This window comes from Carcharhinus amblyrhynchos, unplaced genomic scaffold (genome assembly GCF_965287045.1).
Source record: "Carcharhinus amblyrhynchos unplaced genomic scaffold, sCarAmb.v2.hapA scaffold_381, whole genome shotgun sequence".
Taxonomy (NCBI): domain Eukaryota; kingdom Metazoa; phylum Chordata; class Chondrichthyes; order Carcharhiniformes; family Carcharhinidae; genus Carcharhinus; species Carcharhinus amblyrhynchos.
The window spans coordinates 67,335-90,935 of record NW_027650121.1 but is presented as its reverse complement, the minus strand read 5'-3'; the positions used below and the strand labels follow the sequence as shown (position 1 = coordinate 90,935).

The 23,601-nt window shown below is 50.4% G+C and overlaps 1 protein-coding gene across 1 annotated transcript in view; it reads left to right on the top strand.

The window, feature by feature from the left end:
* The window catches only part of pola2 (polymerase (DNA directed), alpha 2), a 39,858-nt gene extending 26,441 nt beyond the window's left edge, over positions 1–13,417 (top strand). The window contains exons 15-18 of the mRNA XM_080183695.1: positions 1,718–1,824; positions 8,724–8,783; positions 10,630–10,756; positions 12,411–13,417. Of these exons, the coding sequence (XP_080039821.1) occupies positions 1,718–1,824; positions 8,724–8,783; positions 10,630–10,756; positions 12,411–12,560 (444 nt within the window). The 3' untranslated portion in view covers positions 12,561–13,417. The remainder of the gene's footprint in view (positions 1–1,717; positions 1,825–8,723; positions 8,784–10,629; positions 10,757–12,410) is intronic.
* The last annotated feature ends 10,184 nt before the right edge of the window (positions 13,418–23,601 follow it).

Sequence of the window (23,601 nt, the reverse complement as noted above, 5' to 3'; positions counted from 1 at the left end):
CCCAGTGCGGCGGCGCTCCCTCGGCACTGACCCTCCCCCAGTGCGGCGCTACTCCCTTTTGAGGTCAGATCCCTGCTGTGGTGTTCAAACCCATGACCTTCTAATTTATTATGCTTGTGGTTTGGGGATGTTGTGAAAGCCTTTGTGTGTGAAGTATTCCTCCCTCCACATTCTCTCTCTATCTCTCTCCCTGTACCCCAGCGGCTCCTGCTGCCATTTCAGTAATAATCCTGGAATTAAAAGTAAAAATGTAATCAAATGCAGCTTTCTTTGAGCAGGGGCTGATGCCCAAAGCTCGTATCTCTCCAAGTGATTGGGCTGGGCTGGGTTGTTCTTAGCTAACTCATGTCCAGCTCTATGAGAATGGAGCTTCAGTCCACATTCCCAAATCAGATGGTAGTTGAAGCTTTTCCCAGCTGATTTCCATTCTTTACGACCATCTTTCACTGTCCCATTGGCAAAACTCAGTGTCATCCTGGAACTGGATTTGACCCCCCGAATCCCAGAGGCCAGAGTCTGATCGACTGCCCATCCTCCCTCTTCAGCTGTGATCGATAACCCCCTCGTCGTTGGCTGACAGTAACACGGGGGGAGGGGAGAGGAGAGGGAAAGAGGGCATTGAACTCTATAAAATGAAACAGCTTGACAGTGGAAACCAGGCTTTCCGTTACACCAGGCTCCCATTTTAATGATTTATTAGCCAGCTGACCCCTAATACTATTCAGCATGAGTTGTTATTATTCCTGTGCCAGCTGTAATTCTTCACAGGCTGCTGGTCAGGGGGGGATGAGGCCAGCTTCCAGCTCCTACCTCTTCAGCTTTTAAAGCTTTCCCATTCCCAGTGATGTCCTGGTCATTCGCAATGTCCCAGTCGCTTGTGCAGCTCCGGTGATTGGCCAACTGCAAAACCAGATCGCCAGTCACGCACACGCTGTCCCATGCGTGCACTGCGCCAGCCATCTGGTTTTGCACTTGGCCAGTTGGATCCAATTCCAGTTCTTGATGTCCTGAGTTCTCATCTATCTAAGATGCAGTAAGCATGTGGTCCATTCTCCCTCTCTCGCTCTCTCCCCACCCTGCTCTTAGATTAAAAACACCAAAGAAGCTCTTCGGACCAACATGTCCATGCTGACCCTTTGAAAGATCTGTCCAATTAGTCCCTCTTCTCTTGGAGGTTCAGAAGGATGAGAGGGTTCTGATCGAGGTGCACGAAACACCAAAAGGGATCAATAAAGTAAATTTAGACTAAACGTTTCCTCTTATGGGGCAATCTGGAACAAGAGGTCACAGGTGGAGGTGGTAGATTTAATACTGAGATGGGGAGGAACTACTTCTCGCACAGGGTGGTAAATTTGTGGAACTCGCTGTCCCGTAGCGCGGTGGAGTCTGAATCATTTAATGGTTTCAAGAGGGAGACGGATACATTTGTAATTTTAAAAACAAGTTAAAGGGATGTGGGGAGGTGGATTTGAGACCAGGGAGAGATCAGCCATGATGTGATTGAGTGCCAGAGCAGGCTCGAAGGGCTGAATTGCTCCGAATTCCAATGTTCGCTCCCTCTTTTTGAAAATCCCTGAAGGTGGCAGCTGGATCTTAGTTCCTGCGGGACTATAGCCATGTTAGGAGCCGGCACCTTGATGGGGCTGAGTAGTATTGGTGAGAGCGAGAGGAACTGTAAAGACCCTGGTCCAGCTGATGTATTTGCTTCTTTTGGCAGCGTGTCCACTTTGTCTCCGATCCCTGCACCCTGAACATCAACGGGGTGGTCTTTGGAGTGACATCAACTGACGTTCTCTTCCACATGGGCGCAGAGGAGATTAGCAGGTACGTGGACGGTGGGCTATTTTGTTTCAAGATTTCTCTTGAAACAAATAGCCCACCGTCCACGTAACCTGAATCCCACAAAATTCCTCTGGCCCACTGTCGGAAGAGCAACGTCCCTTGTTGCCATGTCACTCCAAAGACCAACCCGTTGATGTTCAGGGTGCAGGGATCGGAGACAAAGTGGACACGCTGCCAAAAGAATCAAATACATCAGCTACCATCTTTCGTTCCTCTCGCTCTCTCGTTACAAAACCCCTTAAAACACTTAGCTCGAGACATAATTGTGTCATGTTCTTCAACTTGGCGTGAAATACCTCTGCCCCGCCCCACACCCACTGTCTGTCTCCCTCCTCCCCCCCCTTCCGTCTCCCTCCCTCCTCCCCGCTTCCGTCTCCCTCCTCCCCCCTCCCCCCCCGCGTCCGTCTCCCTTCTCCCCCCGCCTTCCCTCTTCCGTCTCGCTCCTCCCCCCCTTCCGTCTCCCTCCCCCCCACTTCCGTCTCCCTCCTCCCCCTGCCTTCCCTCTTCCGTCTCCCTCCTCCCCTCCCCCCCTGCTTCCGTCTCCCTCCTCTTTCCCCACAACCCCCTCCCCCTCCCCCTTCCATCTCTCTCTGTCTCTTTAACATCTGGGCAAGTTCTGACACTCATTAAACAAAATTGGCCAGAGTATTTTGGGGAGGTTGCCATTTTGGCAGCAGTATTTTACAGTGCCTGTGCTGCTGCCCTCAGGCTGCGCAGTCCCTCTCCTGTTTACCACATTCCTGCGCTGCGCCCTGTCTTCATCTGTTTATGGAGATGTAACTCCAATATTGCAGCTGTTTGATACCTGCTTTGTCGCTGCTCGGAGTGAACGGTTAGACCTCGCAGCTCGTCACGCCAGGCCCAGACGTTTTCTTCTAAACAAATGAGAATTATTAATGCAGCGATATTGAAGGAGAGGCAGGTGGAGTAATGCTTTTAAAATCTGAAGCATGTGAAGAATGTCTCAGAACAGTGAGGTTTAATTTGTTAGGACGAGTTAAACTTGAGTAGCATTTCGTTCACCTATCAGGCCTTGTGCCTCCCAAAGCAGCCAACTAAACAAAAGAACAAAGAAAATTACAGCACAGGAGCAGGCCCTTCGGTCCTCCAAGCCTGCACTGACCATGTTGCCCATCTGAACTAAAACCCAGTACCCTTCCGGGGACCATATCCCTCTATTCCCATCCTATTCATGTATTTGTGCAAATGCCCCTAAAAAGTCACTATCGTATCCGCTTCCACGACCTCCCCCAGCATCAAGTTCCAGGCACCCACTACCCTCCATGTGGAAACAAAACTGCCTCATACATCTCCTTTAAACCTTGCCCCTCACACCTTAAACCTGTGCCCTCTAGTAATTGACTCTTCCACCCTGGGGAAAAAGCGTCTGACTATCCACTCTGTCCATGCCTCACATAATCTTGTAGACTTCTATCAGGTCTCCCCGTCAACCTCCATCATTCCAGTGAGAACAAACCCAAGTTTCTCCAGCCTCTCCTCATAGCTAATGCCCTCCATACCAGGCAACATCCTGGTAGATTTATTGGTGGATATTGGACGTCCACCTTGACTGGGTGGCCAAACTCGATGTGTGAACCCTGGCGTCGAGGGTCAGCAGCAGACGCGCTTGTCTGGGTTGGGTCAGTGGAAGACATCTGCTGCCTCACAGCGCCAGGAAGCCAAGTTCATTTCTGGCCTCAGGTATCTGTCTGTGTGGAGTTTGCACATTGTCCCCGTGTCTGCATGGGTTTCCTCCGGGTGCTCCGGTTTCCTCCCACAGTCCAAAAGACATGCTGGTTAGGGTGGATTGGGCCGTGCTAAATTGCCCCTTAGTGTCCAAAGATGTGCAGGTTAGATGGATTAGCCATGCTAAATTGCCCCTTAGTGGCCCCCTGCTGGGGATTAGCCGCATAAGTATGTTGGGTTACGGGGATAGGGCCTGGGTGGGATGGTTGTCAGTGCAGGCTCGATGGGCTGAATGGTCTCTCTGCACTGTAGGGATTTTGTGAACTTGGGGGAACAAATCCGCACTCCTGCAAACCTCTGGCATCAATGTGGCTTCGGGATCCCCAGATGAAGGGATGTGTTGGCATCCCCTGTGATGTGAGCAAGCTTCTGGTTATTTGACCCACTGTTATCAGATTTAATCTTCAGCACAGGGAAGATAAACAAGTCCCCATTAATAAATCACGGAGCAGTAACGTCATCAGAATTCCTCAGATTAGTTTGGAACAATCAGCTCCCTGTCCTAGTGTTTACGGGGGCCCCCACACCCGTCACTTACTTTCTGCCTCTCCGAACGAGGCTTCAGTGGAGGTTGGGGGGTGGGGGCGGGGATTACAGATTCTCTGCTGAGAGTGCCTGGACTGTGAGCCAGGAGTGTGACAGTCGTACTCCATCCTCCTACTGTGCAGTGTCCACTTGATGCCTTGTAGCATCGAGTGGACCAGGTAACCTTGTCGGTTACTTGGTGATGAGAGTCTGGTGGCACGGGTGGCGCAGTGGGTTTGTGCTGCTGCCTCACAGCTCCAGGGACCTGGGTTCGATTCCCGGCTTGGGTCACTGTCTGTGTGGAGAGTGCACGTTCTCGCTGTGTCTGCGTGGGTTTCCTCCGGGTGATCCGGGTTTCCTCCCACAGTCCGAAAAACGTGCCGGTTAGGTGGATTGGCATTGCTAAATTCTCCTTCAGTATATCTGAGTAGGTGCAGGAGCTTGGCGACGAGGGGATTTTCACAGTAACTTCATTGCATTGTTAATGTAAGCCTACTTGTGACACTAATAAATAAACTTTAAACGCTGGACTGGGTAAGGGGCAGAGATTAACTGCTGGCCCGAGCTATTGATAGTTAACCAGTGACCGAACCTGGCATCTTAACGGTGCGTGCACACTCAACTGCGTCTGTAGGTAACCCAGTGGAGAGAATTGTGGAGGGAGTAATCTTTACAGTTTTGGTTGTGAAGTGATTGCGTTTGTAAAGCTTTTCCTTGTTTATGTAAAAGGGCTGATGTTGCAATGTCCCAAATTAATGGAAAAAAAAAACCCCCACTGGGAAAGTGATGAGGGTTTGATGGGAAACAGATGCAGAAAGGGCTGAGCTTCCACCACTGCAACATGACTAATGCGCAGAGTCTGCCAATTCCAGCCTATCCTTTCCAATCCCCAGTAAGCCCGTAATGGATGGTGTTCGGAGTGTGGTAAATACATTGCCTTAAACAAAGACCTGGGGCTCCTCACTCAGTGAGTTTATGTCCAGCCTCCGAACGTCGCTGAAAGAAAGCAGAGGCAGGGAGTGGGATCCTCTCGTCGCTGGGAGTGACAGTGTGGCCGGCGTCCGAGACAGCCCGGTGCTGCTATGGTCGGATGCTAGGGAGGGGATGGGGGCGCGGGCTTGCTGGTGGTGGTCAGTATCTGCTAAGCTGATCTCCCAGAGTGCCTTGGGACTTACTGCTCGCTGAGTTCAGCTGCCTTTTAAGGGTTTGGGGGTGGGGGGGGCATGTTGTGGGACAGGTGGGAGGGTAGGAAGGGGGGCGGGGGACGAGTGGGCTGGAGGAGTTGTGGTGATGCCCTCGAGTAAGTCCAGGGCTTGGGTTAATTGTTGGCGAGGTGACACTAACTGTATCTTCAGCCCCAAACCCCAACCGCAGCCGTCCCGCTGCAGTGAGAAGGAACTTCGGAAAGACCCTTTGCCTTCTTTTCACTGTGAGGTGTGACCTCTGGAAGCAGGAGGCCATCAGAGCCTGTCCTTGACGCTGAGCCCCTTCCAACATGACTGAAATAGCCGCCAGTAATGGGAATCCAGGCTGCTATCCATAACCCGCTGCTATCCATAACCCACTGCCCCCGCACCCCACCGTTTACCCCTGCCCCCCCACCTGCCATTTACCCACTGCCTCCTCCCGCCCCACCGTTTACCCACTGCTCCCCCGCCCCCTCTGCCATTTACCCCACTGCCCCCCGGCCCCTGCCCTGCCGTTTGCCACGCTGGCCCCCCCCGCCCCTGCTCTGCTGTTTACCACGCTGCCCCCCCTGCTGTTTACCCACTCTCCACCCCCCCGCCCCCTCTGCCGTTTACCCCCCGCCCCTCTGCCATTTTACCCCGGCCCCCCGCCTAAGGGTCACTTGTTGCTGCTTAGAATGTCTTTCCAGCCACAGCTCTGATAACTAGCCCAAAACTGGCCCCTGCAGCTGGGGAGTGCACTTGCCTTTTGTTCGTTATTGAATGTGCCAGAGTTCAGGTTATATTTACCAAGGGAGGGGCAGGAAGGGGAAGGGATACTATTTTAGTACGTGTCCCAAGTGAGGGCGATGGATTGGATCCCACAGTAAGACGATGAAGCCTGATTTGAGGGATCCAAGCCCACCCGTGAAGGGGTTTCCCTGCAGAGTGCTTAGTTCTCTTCAGGTGGGGGGGGAGGGGGGAGGTGGTGCAGCAATCTGTTCACCGGAATGTGAAGCAGTTCACGATGGGAAAAATCTGAAAGCAGGGACAAATATGCAGCGCAGAGCCCTTCTGCAATCCTCTCCACAACCCCTCAAGATAGTCCAAGCACCACCCCCGCCTTGCTGAGGGCAGTCAAACAGCACGCACATATCATTGGAAGAAAAGGTGTGGGGAGTGAGGGAGCTGCGTGTGATTCCCACCCAAATTCCTGTTGGAAAACTGTCTGTACTTTGTTTTATTCATTCGTTGGGATATGGGCGTTACTGGCTGGCCAGCATTTATTGCCCATCCCGAGTTGCCCCTTGTCCCTCGGGATGGAAGTAGTCGTGAGTTTGGAAGCTGCTGCCTAAGGATCTTTGGTGAATTGCTGCAGTGCATTTTGTAGATCGTATATACTGTGGACACAGAGCGAGAGATCTGCCTGTGATTCCCACCCAGGTCCCCGTTGGAATACCTTCTGTGTAGACACAGGGTGAGGGATTGACTGATAGGGGGGAAGATTTGGTTTTCTATCACACCTTTTGACACCTCCAGAGGCCCCAAAACCAGTGAAATGCTTTTAAAGTCTGCTCACTGCTGTAATGTGGGAAAGGCAGCAGCCAATTTACACACAGCAAGATCCCACACACAGCAAGATCCCACATGATCACAGCAATGTGATCATCAACCAGATCAGCTGTTTTTAGTGATGTTGACTGAGGAACAAAACTCCACATTGTTCCAATACTTTGACATTTTACCTGGGGGTGGGGAGAGGCCAAGAGCCTCGGTTAAACACCTCAGCTGAGAGAAAGACTGGAGATGCAGCAGTGCAGCACTCCCTCGATGCTGTGTTGGGAGTGTTCGTCTGGGTTGTGGGGCTCGAGTCTCGATAGTGGGGCATGAAGACACGACTTTCTGACACAGTGGGAACCAGTGAGACACGGTAAACGGGATAACCTTGATCAATCCACACACTCTTACTCTCTCTCTTTGTGTGTGTGTGTCTCTCTCTCTCGCACTTTGTCATTCACTCTTTTCCTTTCTCAATCTCCCCGGCCCCATTGCCTATGATTGGCTTGTAGGAAGCATGAATAGCTGGCGGGATGCTGTGGTCAGTCTGAATGAGGGTAACACCCTCTTACTCGTGGCCATCTGTGCGGAGTTGAAGCCAGGGAAGTTGGATTTCTCATTTTCTTGTCTCCCTCATACAGCTGGGAATCCTGGAACAGCACAACGTGCACTGCAATAATCTGCTTCCAGGATCTCCAAGCTGTGCGAATGCCATTTCTGGCATGCGTTATCTCGAGCAACAAGCTTCCTGAGTAGCTATTCCTGGAGAGGTGGACCCATCCATCCGCAAGCAGTTGCTTCCTGTATCTAGGTTAGGGATCAGACAAGTTCTTTGGGCAGGTTCAAGTTACAAAGCCTTGCCTTTGCTGCTAGGTGTAAGATTAACAAGCCTGAACCCTCTGACTCTTTGTCACGCCCTGTGTCTCTGTAATAGCGGTAACCAAGCTTCCTGCAGCAGCTATGCTGGGTAGGCTTGTCTAAATTTGTGTCAGATGGCAATGAACCCTGTGAACCTTGCTGAGCTGAGAGGCTCAGTGTCTGCTGAGCATCCGTAGATCCCAAAACATTTCAAGTCCAATTAATTCACTTGAGAATGTGCAACTCCCTCCCATGAGGTCGTGGGGGAAGAATGTGAGACTCGCTTCCACGGGGGGGAGTGGGGGAGAATTTGGGACTCGCTCCCACAGGGGGAGTGGGGGGAGAATGTGGGATTCGCTCCCGCGGGGGGGGGTAGCATGTGGGACTCGCTCCCGCGGCGTGGTAGCATGTGGGACTCGCTCCCGCGGCGTGGTAGCATGTGGGACTCGCTCCCGCGGCGGGGTAGCATGTGGGACTCGCTCCCGCGGCGGGGTAGCATGTGGGACTCGCTCCCGCGGGGGGGAGCATGTGGGACTCGCTCCCGCGGGGTCTGGTTCTGATGAATAGTATCGATACATTTAAGAGGTAAGCTGGGTAAACATGAGGTTAAACGAAGGAACAGTTTATCGAGATTATAGACGCGAGTCTTTTGATGTTGTTACAGAGGTCATCAGTGAGAGACCTATTGTCCTCTTCTGAGAGAGAGTGACTGTGGGTGATTGGTACCGATGTGCATGGGACTTGACTCGCCGAGATACCAGATAATGGAAGAATATGTTTCACACTGAGGGCTGAAGCTCGGAATATTTTGCATGCCTCGAAACATCATTTAAAGTGTATCTGATCAGAATTTATAAGGGTACAGGAGATGGGGTGAGAGTCAGCAGCATTGAAGAGCACGCACTGAGTGTTGCTAATGCTGGATGATTCCTCCTCCTCTCATTTGTTGTGTGACGTTGTGTTTCTGAACTTGCTGCGCCACCGTTTCGGTTAACCCAATAATACCGTGCATCCTTCTTCCGTCTACAGTCCCCCGGGTGGATCGGACCGGTTCACCAGAATCCTCAAGCACATTCTGACCCAGCGAAGGTGAGACAATCGTTTTCAGCAACCCCCAAATCTGGTGAAGCTGCTGTACATTCCAAGCCTCCTGCCCACCTGCTGAGATGAGAGAGACAGCCCTGAACCATCAAGGCAGCACTTACCCAAGTGTGGTATCACTCTAACAAAACTGGAGTCAATGGGAATCTGGGGGGGAGACTCTCTGCCAGTTCTAGTCGTATCTAGCACAAAGGAAGATGGTTGTTATTGTAGAGGGTCAGTCATCTCAGCTCCAGGACATCTCTGCAGAAGTCCTGCAGGGGAGTGTCCGAGACTTCAGCTGCTTCGTCAATAACCTTCCCTCCATCAGAAGGTCAGGAGTGGGGATGTTTACCCATGACTAATTCGGAGGGTTACAGCATTGAAACAGGCTCTTTGGCCCAACTTGTCCATGCTGCTCTTTTTTTAAAACCCGTAAGCTAGTCATAATTGCCCACATTTGGTCCATGTTCCTCTATACCCATCTTTATCCATGTAACCATCAAAACTCTTTTTAAAATACAAAATTGTACCCACCTCTACTACTAATTCTGGCAGCTTGTTCCAGACACACTCCACCCTCTGTGTGTAAAAAAATTGCCCCTCTGGACACTCTTATATCTCTCCCCTCTCACCTTAAAGCTTTGTCCTCTAGTTTTAGACTCCCCTACCTTTGGGAAAAGATATCGTCTATCCAGCTGATCTGTGCCCCTCATTATTTTATAGATCTCTATAAGATCATCCCTCAGCCTCCTACGCTCCAGAGAAAAAGGTCCCAGTCTATCCAGCCTTTCCTTGTAACTCAATCCATCAAGTCCCGGTAGCATCCTAGTAAATCTTTTCTGCATTCTTTCTAGTTTAATAATACCCTTTCTATAATAGGGTGATCAGAACTGTACACAGTATTCCAAGTGTGGCCTTACCAATGTCTTGTACAACGTAACAAGACGTCCCAACCCCTGTATTCAATGTTCTGACCGATGAAACCAAGCATGCCGAATGCCCTCTTCACCAGTCTGTCCACCTGTGACTCCACTTTCAAGGAACTGTGAGTCTGTACCCTTAGATCTCTTTGTACTGTAACTCTCCCCAGCACCCTACGATTAACTGAGTAAGTTCTGCCCTGGTGCAATCTATCAAAATGCATCACCTTGCATTTATCTAATCTATCTGCCATTCGTCAGCCCACTGGCCCAATTGATCAAGATCCTGTTGCAATCCAAGAAAGCTTCTTCACTGTCCACTATGCCACCAATCTTGGTGTCATCTGTAAACTTACTAATTCTCATCCAGATAATTAATATAAAGGACAAATTAACAGTGGACCCAGTACCGATCCCTGAGGTACACTGCTGGTCACAGGTGTCCAGTTTGAAAAACAACCCTCTATAACCACCCTTTGGCTTCTGTCAAGAAGGCAATTTTGCATTGATTTGGATACCTCACCGTGGATCCCATGAGATTTAATTTTATGCAACAACCTACCATGTGGTACCTTGTCAAAGGCCTTGCTAAAGTCAGCGTCAACAACATTAACTGCACTGCCCTCATCTACCTTGGTTACCCCTTCAGACTGCACAATGTTCAGCACCATTCACGATTCCTCAGATACTGAAGCAGCCCATGTCCGAATGCAGCAAGACCTGTTAACACCCTGGGGTTGGTATTGACCAGAAATTGAACTGGACCCTGCCACATAAACACTGTGGCTACGAGACCAGGTCAGAGGCTGGGAATCTTAATGAGCAAGGGGAAGTCCTGAGGAAAGGGTGGGCTGGGAGATTTACTTTGTGTTTTCTGAAGAATGTTGGATGTTTGACTAATGAAATTTTCTTCTGCTTTCCCCTCTCCTCAGTTACTATCCCCTCTACCCACCTGCGGAGGAGATGAACATTGATCATGAGTGTTTCCAGCTGCATGCACAGACTCCCTTTACGCCTGATATTTTAATCGTGCCCTCTGAGCTGCGGTATTTCATTAAGGTGAGCACAACTGCCTGAGTAAGCATTAGTTATCAGCAAGTGGCTGCTGTCAACCTGGTAATGACCATGCTGGCTGTTGCTGCATTTTCATCTATATATCTTCAACTCAACTGAAAGTAGGAGGGAGGTACAGATAGCGCAATGCTGCTCCTTTTCCCTCAGCTCAAAGCCAACCTGACATCCTCCTGATCAGCCGTATGTGACAAGACTCTGTCAATTTTAACAAATTCACAGCAGGAGAGTGCCCTTAAATAATCCCACACTGAGAGAATAGTGTTCAAAGATATGCAGTTAGGTGGATTGGCCATGCTAAATTGTCCCTTAGTGTCCAAAGATGTGTAGGTTAGGATGGATTGGCCATGCTACATTGCCCCTTAGTGTCCAAAGTTTTGCAGGTTAGATGCATTGGCCGTGCTATATTGCCCTTTAGTGTCGGGGGCTTAGCCGGGTAAATATATGGGATTATGGGGATAGGCCCTGGGTGGGGTCATTGTCAGGGCAAGCTCGATGGGCTAAATGGCCGCCTCCTGCACTGTGGCGGCTGGGGGGGATTTCTGTGGTGATTCTTTAATTCTATAAATGGTGACACAATGGGTGTTGTACAGCTGCAGTAGGAGCCATTGTGGTTTCGATATGGGAGAAGGGCCTTTCGATAGGTTTGGAAGTCCCTCAATGCATTTGACCTCACCCTGCCGGCTGAGATTACAGCCTATTAAAGCAGCAGTTCCCTGGCTGTGCCTGTTTGGAGCACTGGGCAATGACACAGGCCGGATTGGCCATGTAGCATCAGACCCTCGTGCCCTGGGACCCCCCCGCCCATAACAAAGAAACATCGTTTTTCTCAGGTGCCTTTTGCTACTCGAGGATACTCCAAATCACTTCACAATGCATTAGGTACTCTCTGGCCATGTGGTCACTTCTGTAATGTAAAAGTTTCAGCTGTCAGTTTGGATGCAATGGTCCCATAGAAGAAGCCCACCCCCCGCCCCCCTGAACTCTGTTTCAGATCGTGGCTGCAGCTCTTATTCTGCGATCCAGCAGAGCATGCAGGACTTCTGGATGAATGTTTAATTTGGTACGCAATACATGCAGTGAGCCTTCGACACTGCTGACTCCTCCCACTGTGCGGCACCCCCTCAGCACTGTCCTTCTGACAGTGCGGCGCTCCCTCGGCACGGGCCCCCCGACGGCGACAGTGCGGCGCTCCCTCGTTACCGGCCCCCCGACGGCGGCAGTGCGGCGCTCCCTTGGCACCAGCCCCCCCCTGACGGCGGCAGTGCGGCGCTCCCTCGGCACCGGCCCCCCGACAGCACAGAGGTTGATTTGGAAACTGGCTGCTTTAACCTTGCTTCCGCACGCATAGAATTGAAGATTAACAGGCGTCAGTATCGGGGGCAACCTGAAAGGTACAGCACCGTCGTGGGCTGGATCATCCTGGGAAGAGATTCGTTCTGTGCTCCAAGAATCATTGCTTGGCATTTTGCCAGGGGATTTATTCCGAGTTGACTCTGGCTCGGTGGTCTGGGGGTGAGGGGGTGAAAGGAATGCCATCCACTGGTTGTGTTGATATACTGCGCTGGAAGGAGGTGCTGGCTGAGGACGCACTCTGTCGATCTCTTGTGGTCACCTTGTGCTTTTTTTCCCGCAACATCAGGATGTCCTGGGCTGTATCTGCATCAACCCTGGCAGGTTAACCAAGGGACAGGTTGGTGGGACGTATGGGCGGCTGTTTATACGGAAAGAGGAGAGTGAGGAGGCGCCGCGACAGACCCCCTGCCCGGCTGCCCAGGTGGTGAAGATCTGACCCGGGGGCACGTGGACTCCTGGCATCCAGAATGTGGGCAACCTGAGCCAAACATGGGACATTGCCTTACCCAGAGGCAGCTGCCTTGGCTAGGGGTTGCTTTTGGGGTTCCTCTCTGGCAACATATGGCAAAATTCACTGAAGATCTGACAGGCACTATGCAACTGCCTGATACCAAGTACTTGTTGAAACAAGATCAGTGCCGTTTGGTTTTTCCCTCTTGCTGTCTCACCCTTTTGTTCTCCCTCTTGTGAATGCTGAGCACTGAGTGTTTATTCATGTAAATAAAATGATTTGATTGTTCCTGTTTCTCCACTGCTGCTTCCAGGAGGGAGCTTAAGTTTTAATTTTGGGAGTCAGAATACTGAGGTCATGTCTGTTCTTGCTGTCAAGCCCCAGGGAGTGGTTTGATTTGATTTAGTATTGTCCTATGTATTAACATGCAGTGAAAAGTATTGTTTCTTGCGTGCTACACAATCAAAGCATAACCGTTCATAGAGAAGAAAAGGAGAGAGTGCAGAATGTAGTGTTACAGTCATAGCCAGGGCATAGAGAAAGATTAGCTTAATTTCTCCCCCTCTGACTCTGAGGAAAAGGATAGGATCAGTTCAGCCTCTCTGCTCTGCTAACCTCTGGGTACGACGGCCGGCTTGGGTCACTGTTTGTGTGGAGTTTGCATGTTCTCCCCGTGTCTGCATGGGTTTCCTCCGGGTGCTCCAGTTTCCTCCCACAGTCCGAAAGACGTGCTGGTTAGGCAGCATTGACCCGAACAGGTGCCGGAGTGTGGTGACTAGGGGAATTTTGTTGCAGTGTTAATGTAAGTTTTACTTGTGACTAATAAATAAACTTCACTTTTACCAGGAGAATTCAGTGCTCTTCCATTAGTGCCCGTGGGCCTGTAAATCCACCTGAGTAGACGGAAGCATTTCCCTGTGTAAATTTACCTGTAAGCTGGCCTGTTCGACAGTGCAACTCTCCCTTCTGTATTCTTCCATCAACAACAACCTCTCCCCAGACAACAAGGCCAGCGTTGAGAGGCTAATCACTAAAAGCCAGCTCCCCTCAACCGGATATATCATTCGTCTGCCCAAAAGAGAGAGTGCGACCCATTGAATCAGGCTCAGGAGAGGCATTTGTGAGTTTGTTACAATTCCGTTCCCCCCTCTCCGTTAAACTCCTGACGTGTAAGGGATTGATTCCACAGCTGATAGCTCCCACCTGAATTAGAGCAAATTACTGCGGGTGCTGGAATCTGAAACCAAAAGAGAAAATGCTGGAAAATCTCAGCACGTCTGGCAGCTTTGACAAAAGACTCGAAACGTCAGCTCTTTTCTCTCCTTACAGATGCTGCCGGACCTGCTGAGATTTTCCAGCATTTTCTCTTCTGGTTTTAGATCCTGTCTGCCCTCTCCTGATAATCCCAGCTCTGCTGTTTCTGGAACAACAATCAAACTGGGGCCCTGACCAGGTCCTCCTTGTCTCTGGAGTATGAATCGAGATGACCCTCATCCAGACTTGAAACCTTGTCTCTATTGTCCCTCTCCACAGACGCTGTCAGACCTGCTGAGATTTTCCAGCATTTTCTGTTCTTGTTTCAGATTTTGGCATCCGCAGTAATTTTCGTTTTATTTATGAAAACACTAGTTCGTCCTCAACTTGAGTAGCGTGTGGTGTTCAATTCCGGGAACTGCACTCGAGGAAAGATGAGAAAGCGTTTGCAAGAATGGTCCCAGGCCTGATCAAATTGCAGTTACGTGACAAATTGGATGGGCTGTAGGGCAGTTCTGTGTGAAGAAGTGGAAGTTGAGAGAAGGTTTGGTGGAGAATTTCAAAATGGAGAGAAGCCTGGACAGGGCAGAAAGAGAGAGAGAGAGAGAGAGAGAGAAACTGCTCCCCTGGGAGGGGGAGAATCGAGAGGCAGAGCCACACACACATTTCAGGTGATTGGTGACATGAGGAGGAGCAGCGAGTGGTTGGGGTCTGGAATGCACAGCCTGAGAGCGTGGCTTCCAAAAGGGAATTGGATAATTATTGGGGGGTGCTGCTCAAAACGAGATACGAGTCAATTATAAAAGTACAAATGTGGAATTCAACCACTGGGGAGTTAACTGAGAATCTGTGCTATGTCCTAAGTGAATGTTTTATGGCCTCAGATATTTGCCATCTGGAATTTTTTAAATCCTAACTCATTGCAGAATATTTTGTAAATCCCTGTAGGGGCGATTTTCTTTTTCAAGTATTTGGAAAATTTGACTTAATTTCCAAAACTTTCTTTGTTTTAAATTCCTCGGCCTGCAAAAAAGCAAACACCACCCCTTTCCTTGTGCCTCTCCTGCAGCAGGAGCGAGGGCAACCCGTGACTGAACGCAGGGCAAAGGGAGGAATGAAACACAGCTTTTGCCTCAGCGTTTTCAGGCTGTGAATCCTCAATATTTAATTTTCCCTCCTCTCTCTGTCTCTCTCTCTCTCTCACTCTTTGCCCCTCTCTCACTCTGACTCTGTCTCTCTCCCAATCACACTCTGACTCTCTCTTAAACTCTGACTCTGTCTCTCTCTCACACTCTGAGTCTCTCTGTCTCTCACTCGCACTGACTCTCTCTCTCTCTCTCCCAGTCACACTCTGACTCTCTCTCTCTCCCATTCACACTCTGACTCTCCTGTCTCACTGACTGTTTTCTCTGTCTCTCACTCAATCTGACTCTGTCTCTCTTCTCTCGTACTCTGTTTCTGTCTTTCTCTCACACTGACTTTCTTCTCTCTTTCACACTCTGACTCTCTTTCTTTCTTGCTCTCTCATTCTGACTCTCTTACATCCTGGCTCTCTCACTCTCTGTCTCTGTCTCTCACGCTCTCTCTCACTCTCTGTCTCTCTCACTGACTCCTCACTCACTCTCTTTCACTCACTCCCTCTCTCTCTCACTCTGACTCTGTCTGTCTCTCGCTGACTCCCACTCACTCCCTCTCTCTCTCACTCTGACTCTGTCTGTCTCTCGCTGACTCCCACTCACTCACTCTTTCACTCACTATTTCTCTCTGACAATGTGTCTCTTTCTCTCTCACTCTTTCTCACTCTGTCTCTTTCTCTCTCACGTTCACTCTCTCTCTCTCTCTCTCTCTTCTCTCACTCTGTCTCTTCCCCCACCCCCCCTGCTATTACTGTGGCTTCTTCTGTTCTTCCAGCTGGTTGTAAAATAAACCCCCGCACGCCACCGTTGGTACAGAACTTTCCCTGATGTCCTGTGGGACCAATATTTATCCCACAGCTAACATCACTAGAAGCAGATGATCTGGATCATAGACCATAGAATCCCTACAGTGCAGAAGGAGGCTATTCAGTTCATTGAGACTGCACCTATCCCCGTAATCCCACATATTTACCCTGTTAATCCCTCTGATACAAAGGGGCAATTTAGCATGGCCAATCCACCTAACCCATGCAGACACGGGAGAACGTGCAAACTCCACATAGACAGTGACCCAAGCTGGTAATTGAACCCGGGTCCCTGGCGGCGTAAGGCAGCACTGCTAACCACCGTGATCACGTTGCTGTGTGTGGCATCTTACTGTGCACAAACTGGCTGCTGTGTTTCCCACATCACACTTGGGAAAGATAAAGTTCTCCACTGGCTGTGAAACACTTTGAGGTCCTGCAAGGGTCGGCGATGGTCAGGACACTGGGTCAACCAGCACTCCTTAAAAGGTCAGGAGGAGTCCCACTAAGTGCAGTGCATCTGAGACCAAGCACACTGCGCATAGGATTGTCAACTGAATATGTGGCACAGGCAAGCGACTGAGATGAAACTTTATACTGCCGGCCCTGTCGTTCAAAGACTTTATAAAAGGCCATCTGACACTCGAGGTTGCGATGCAAACTTTAACAGGGTGCGACCACCTGTCAACCCTGCTGGATGACTGGGAATATTGAAGATGGAGTTTCCACAGGAGGGCTAGTCCATCAGTGTCCAAACTAGTTCAGGAACCTGCGATTGTGGGGTGGGGAGCAGGGTGTGGCACTGCTGCCTCACAGCGCCAGGGACCTGAGTTTGATTCCCGGCTTGGGTCACTGTCTGTGCAGAGTTTGCACGTTCTCCCCCACATCTGCGTGGGCTTCCTCCGGGTGCTCCGGTTTCCTCCACAGTCCGAAAGACGTGCTGGTTAGGGTGCGTTGGCCGTGCTAAATTCCCCCTCAGTGTAGGCACCAGAGTGTGGTGACGGGGGGGATTTACACAGTAAATAAACGCAAATCAGTGTGGATTCTGGAATCTGAAACCTAAAGAGAAAGCGCTAGAAAATCTCAGCAGCTCTGGCAGCATCCGTAAGGAAATTGAGATTCAATTGGCAAAGCTTTGACGAAGGGTCATCTGGACCCAAATAACAGTTCCTTTCTCTCCTGATTTTCCAGCGTTTTCTCTTGATTTTCACAGTAACTTCATTGCAGTGTTAATGTAAGTCTACTTGACAATAATAAGTAAACGTTATTTATTTTACTTTGATGACAGGGAGGCTGCAATGTAGCTGGACAAGAGTTACCAGTCCAACTAAGTAGTTGAACTTCTGTGTTGTATTAAGTTAAGCAATTTCCATTTCTCTGCTCCCTTGGGTATGATAGACCGAGGTGATGAATCAAGGTGTTTATTGTTGATGAAAGGGTGTGATAGAAACTATTTTCTCTGGGAAAGTCCTCAATCTTCAGATTGGAGCCAGGCCACTCAAGGCCACTCAATTAGAGCAATACAGCACAGTAACAGGCTCTTCGGCCCATCCAGTCCATGGCGCCCTCCTAGCTGGTCCCAATTGCCCATGTTTGGCCCTATCCCCCTCATCCTTTTTCCTTATCCAAATGCTTTTTAAATGTTGCTATGGCACCCACCTCAACTACTTTCTTTGGCAGCTCATTCCATACCCAGACCACCCTCCGCTTGAAGAAGTACTACCCCCGCCCCCCAAACCCTGGTCCCCCTCATAGGATCCCTACAGTGCAGAAGGAGGCCATTTGGCCCATCGAATCTGCACCAAGCATAAACCCACCCATCCCTGTAACCCTGTTTACCCTTACTACTCCGCCTGACACTTGAAGAAGCAATTTAGCACGGCCAATCCACCTAACCCACATATCATTCGGAGTGTGGGAGGAAACCAGAGCAGCCGGACGAAGCCCACGGGGAGAATGTGCAGACTCCACACAGACAGTGACCCAAGCCAGGAGTCGAAGCCAGGGTCCCTGGCGCTGTGAGGCAGCAATGCTAACCACTGCGCTGCCCACCTTAAACCTTTGCCCTCTCGTTTTCAATTCCCCTTCCCTGGGAAATGGACTGTGTGCGTTCATCTCTGCCCCTCGTGAATTTACACACCTCAATAAGGCCAGCCCTCATTCTTGCTAATTCCAGAGAATAAAGTCCTAGCCTGCCCAACCACTCCCTATAACTCAGGCCCACTAGTCCTGGCAACATCCTGGTCAATCTTCTCTGCACTCTTTCTAGTTTATCAATGTCTTTATCACGTCAGAAAGCACTTCCCCATACAAAGGGAGTTGGAAATTAGAACTCTCCCTCTCTGTCTCTGACTTCCCTGCCCCCAAACCCGAAAAGTTTTTAGCTGAGGGTTAATGGGAGGTGTTGAGGTTGATAGATTTTCATGAACTGAGGTTGTTGAGGGTTACAGAACCAAGGCGAGTAGATGGAGGTATGAGACATAGATCAGGCAGGATTTAATTGTATCATGGAACAGGCTCGAGGATCTGAATATCTGGCTCCTAACCCAATGTTCCTGAAAGCTCAGTTGGCTGACACTAAGTAGCTGCCAGCAGAGTAGAAAGGTGCCAATTTCAATTCCCAGTCTGCACTGAGTTGGGAACACAGGAATTAGGAGCAGAATTTGGCAAATTCAGCACTTCGAGCCTGCTCTGCCACTCAATCAGATCTTGGCTGATCACTCCCTGGTCTCAAATCCACCTCCCCACCTGTTCCCCATATCCCTCTTTTTATCAGAAATATATCTTCTTCCCTCTTGAAACCATTCAATGATTCAGACTCCACTGCGCTATGGGGCAGCGAGTTCCACAAATTCACCACCCTCTGTGAGTAGTTCCTCCCCATCTCAGTGTTAAACCTACTGCCTCTCAACCTCTACCTGTGACCTTGTATTCGAGATTGTCCCACAAGGGGAAACGTTTGGTCTACATTTAGTTTAGCGATCCCTTTTAGAATTTTATATACCTCAGTCAGATCCCCTCTTATCCAGCGAGTACTAGCACAAACTGTTTAATCTCTCCTCGCATGCCGTGAACCTCCTCTGAACTGCCTCCAATGCCACCACATCCTTCCTCAAATCAGGAGACCAAAACTGGACACATTACTCTAGATGTGGTCTCACCAACACCCTATCCAATTGCAGCAACACTTCTCTACTTTTATATCCAGTCCCTTTGCGATAAACATCAACACCCCCCTTGGCCTTTTTTATTATATGCTGCACCTGCACACCGACTTCTGGTGACTCATGAACCCAGACACCCAGATCCCTTTGCCCAGAACCCAGACGCCCAGATCCCTCTGCCCAGAATGCAGGCAGCCAGATCCCTCTGCCCAGAACGCAGGCAGCCAGATCCCTCTGCCCGGAACCCAGACGCCCAGATCCCTCTGCCCGGAACGCAGGCGCCCTGACCCCCCTGCCCAGAACCAGGGCAGGACTTACTCAGTTAATGGTAGGGCACTGGGAAGAGTTACAGAACAAAGAGATCTAGGGGTACATGTTCAGGTGGACAGAGTGGTGAAGAAGGTCAGTGCTGAGGGAGTGCCGCACTGCTGGGGAGGTTCTGTCTTTCAGGATGAGACATTAAACTGAGGCTCCATCTGCCCTCTCGGCCAACTATTGTAAGAAGAATGGGCAGGGTGTGTTTATCTCATAAATCACTTAAAACATTTGATCTGGTTGTGGGTTTGTTGAGCTGTGTTCGCACATTGAATTCTGCCTATCCCACAGTACAACAGATCTTATTTATTCATCCCTGGGACATGGATGTCGCTGGCTGGGCCAGCATTTATTGCCCATCCCTAGTTGCACCTTGGAGAGCAGTTGAGAGTCAACCACACTGCTGTGTTTCTGGAGTCGCATGTAGGCCAGACTGCAGTAAGGACGGCAGATTTCCTTCCCTAAAGGGAACCAGGTGAGTTTTTCCGACAATGGGTCATCAGTAGATTCTTAATTCCAGATTTTTTTTATTGAGTTCAAATTCCACCTCTACCATGGTGGGATTCGAACTCAGGTCCCCCAGAACATTCGCTGAGTTTCTGGATTAATAGTCTAGTGATAATACAGCTAGGCTGTCACTTCCCCTTGACTCTGCTATGATTGATGGTGAAGGGATTTGGGGTGTGCTGAGATGCCTTACAATCACAGTACAGTTGAGAGGCACGGGAGCACAGTGGTTAGCGTGCTGCCTCGCAGCGCCAGGGACTTGGGTTCGATTCCCGGCTTGGGTCACTGTCTGTGTGGAGTTTGCACATTCTCCCTGTGTCTGCATGGGTTTCCTCAGGGTGTCCAGTTTCTTCCCACTGTCCAAAAGATGTGCGGGTTAGGTTGGTAAAATTGCCCCTTGGTGTCCTGAGATGCATCAGTTAGAGGGATTAGTGAGTAAACGTGCAGGGATATGGGATTCACGGCACAGAAACAGGCCATTCGGCCCCACGGCTCCAGACTTGGTGCCCTACAAGAGCCACCTCCCACTCCACAGGGTGCAAACCGATAGGATAAAGCAGTATCCCTTCGAGCGCTGCCCCTTCATTGGAATCTGCAGTCAGATAGCTGACTGGACCCCATTTGGATACCAGGGCCCACGGCAAGGGTTAGAAACAGGAAGAAACATAGAAATCCTACAGTGTAGGAAGAGGCCATTCGGCCCATTGAGTCTGCACTGACCACAATCCCACCCAGGCCCTACCCCTCATGTAAACAGTAGCACAATGGAGTTCACCGTCTTCAAGGGTGGAGAATGAGTCCAAAGCACAGCCAAATTGCATTCACAGACCACCTTTTGTGTCCAGTGATTTTTATTGAGAATGTTTTTTCCTGTTGGTGGCTGCATGAAGAATCTGTCAAGATAACAAATGAACGCTGGAACGCATGCCTCCCAGTCCCCTTTATCTGCCTCTCAGCTTCAGTTGTGGAGGCTTTTGCTGAGGGTCCTACTGTAGTGGGGACTCACCACATTCCAAGTTCATCCCTCCTCTGTGTGTTCATTTACTGACTTAACAAAACAGTTCTGAAATTCAAAGCTTCCCTGCCTTTCAAGACAAAACAACATTTATTCAACGTAGATTTACCCACTGTCCCCTATCCAAATTCTAACCAACCACTCTCCCTCTCGCTGCCCTCGGAAAGGCTTGGCTCACAAAGGCTGCAAAGAAAGAGCCTGCACTTACATAGCACCTCTCGCAACCTCAGGGGCTCCCAGCCAGAGAACTTTTGCTCTGGCTGCAGTGGGGGAAACTCAGTAGACAGTGAAGTGCACAGCAAGATCCCACAGTAGGACAATGATAATGAGCTGATGATCTCAGCACTGACCCTCCCGCAGTGCGGCGCTCCCTCAGCACTGACCCTCCCGCAGTGCGGCGCTCCCTCAGCACTGACCCTCCCGCAGTGTGGCGCTCCCTCAGCACTGACCCTCCCGCAGTGCGGCGCTCCCTCAGCACTGACCCTCCCGCGGTGCGGCGCTCCCTCAGCACTGAAATGTGCACCTAATTTCTGAAACTGGTAGAAAGGAAGGGAATGGTAACTGAAAGGCTATTAGAAGTGGTTAGCACTGCTGTTTCACAGTGCCGGGGACCCGGGGTGGCACGGTGACACAGTGGTTAGCACTGCTGCCACACAGCACCAAGTTTGATTCCCGGCTTTGGCCACTGTCTGTGTGGAGACTCCACGTCCTTCCTGTGCTTGCGTAGGTTTCCTCCGGGTGCTCCGGTTTCCTCCCACTGTCTGAAAGACGTGCTGGTTAGGGTGGATTGGCTGCACTAAATTCTTCCTCAGTGAACCCAAGCAGGTGCCAGAGTGTGGCGACTAGGGGATTTTCACAGCAACTTCATTGCAGTGTTAATGTAAGCCTTACTTATGACACTAATGTGGAAGCATTGGAAAGGGTGCAGAAGAGGTTTACCAGGATGTTGCGTGGTATGGTGGGAAGGTCTTATGAGGAAAGGCTGAGGGACTTGAGGTTGTTTTTGTTAGAGAGAAGGTGGTTAAGAGGTGACCTAATTGAGGCATACAAGATGATTAGATAGTGTGGACAGTGAGAGCCTTTTTCCCCAGGTGGTGATGGCTAACACAAGGGGACATAGCTTTAAATTGAGGGGTGATAATTATAGGACGGATGTCACAGGTAGGTTCTTTACTCAGAGGGTAGTAAGGGCGTGGAATGCCCTGCCTGCAGCAGTTGTGGACTCGCCAACTTTAAGGGTGTTCAAATGGTCAGTGGATAGGCATATGGATAACATTGGAATAGTTTAGGTTAGAGGGTCATTAGATTGGTTCCACTGGTCGGCGCAACATCGAGGGCTGAAGGGCCTGTACTGCGCTGTAATGTTCTATATTCTATAATAAATAACCTTTTAAAGCCAGTGTCTCCACTCCATGCTTTGCCTGCAGACTCTGTCCCGCAGAAGTGTCCCAGCAGCTTATGGGAAGGGCAAGGGAAGGAGGTGGGGTGTGTGTGTAAGTATGTGAGTGTGTGGAGAGTGGATGGAGCAATACATCTTTGTGTAGCGGGATGAAAGATTAAATGAGAGGGTCGAGTGCTGTCGCTGCTTTGAAAGCCGGGGGCAGGGGGTGTGGGGTAGGAGAGAGAGGGGGAGGGTGAAGCCCATGCCAGCAGCTGCCTGACACTCCGAGGGTCCGTTCAGAAGGTGGGGTGAGCAAACCCCCCCCCCCCCCCCCAGACCATCTGCCACCTCCTCCCCTGACACAGCACGGCCGCGACAAGACAAAGGACTTCTCTCATAAAGCCCAGTGGACTCGGTGGGAGGGGGTGGAATATGATTGAGGTGACATGCTGGGCCTGCACTCTGGGGAGGCAGAGGGGATGGGCTGCTGCTCCTGTCAGGGTCGTGAATGAGTTAAGGACACTGACACGATGCTGTGTTTGGAACAATGCGGCAATGAATCAAGCCCTTGCCTCCCGTCCTGGAGGAGCTGACAGTGGAACTGTGCCAAGACTCTTTTCAGAAAGGATTAGTGCAGGAGGTTATTCTCCTCCGCTCAGACAAACTGCTGGACGGGAGGAGAGAAAGGAACAATTGTGGCCTCAATGAGCAGAAAAAAACTGTCAACGGCTGTTGGTGTGTGTGTATGTGAGAGAGGGAGGGAAAGAGAGGAGAGTTTGTCTGGCGTGCCATCGAGATTCGAAATTGCCGCACTTGTGATCAACCCTCCTCCAACTCGCTGAGCCCAGAGACGCTGACCCAGCGGGAGCTTCCGATCGCCCCAAATCGCAACGCTCCCCAGACGGGACCAGCTGGGGAAAAGGAGGAGACGAGAGTTTCGGGGCCACTGAGGTGTTTCGGAAAATAACCCGGGTGAATCGCAACCGTCAGCGGTTTCCTCTCCAAACCTGAAGGAACCAGAATTGTTGGAGTGTCTTGGCAAAAGAAGCAATCATGTTCTTGCTGCACTGTAGCTGTAAGTACAGAACTTTATTTTGTCTCAGTAACTGTGGCTTAGTGTACTAACCCCTCTCTCTCCCTTCCCAACAGAAATCTCAGCATTACAAATAAGAGCAGGTATAGGTCATAGAAGGAGGCCATTCTGCCCATCAAGTCTGCACTGACCACAATCCCAGCCATTAACCCTATGCATTTATCCTAGCTAGTCGCCCTGACGCTAAGGGACATTTCAGCATAGCCAATCCACCTAACCCACACATCTTTGGACACTAAGGGGCAATTTAGCATGGCCAATCCCCCTAACCAGCACATCTTTGGACACTAAGGGGCAATTTAGCATGGCCAATCCACCTAACCTGCACATCTTGGGACACCAATGGACAATTTAG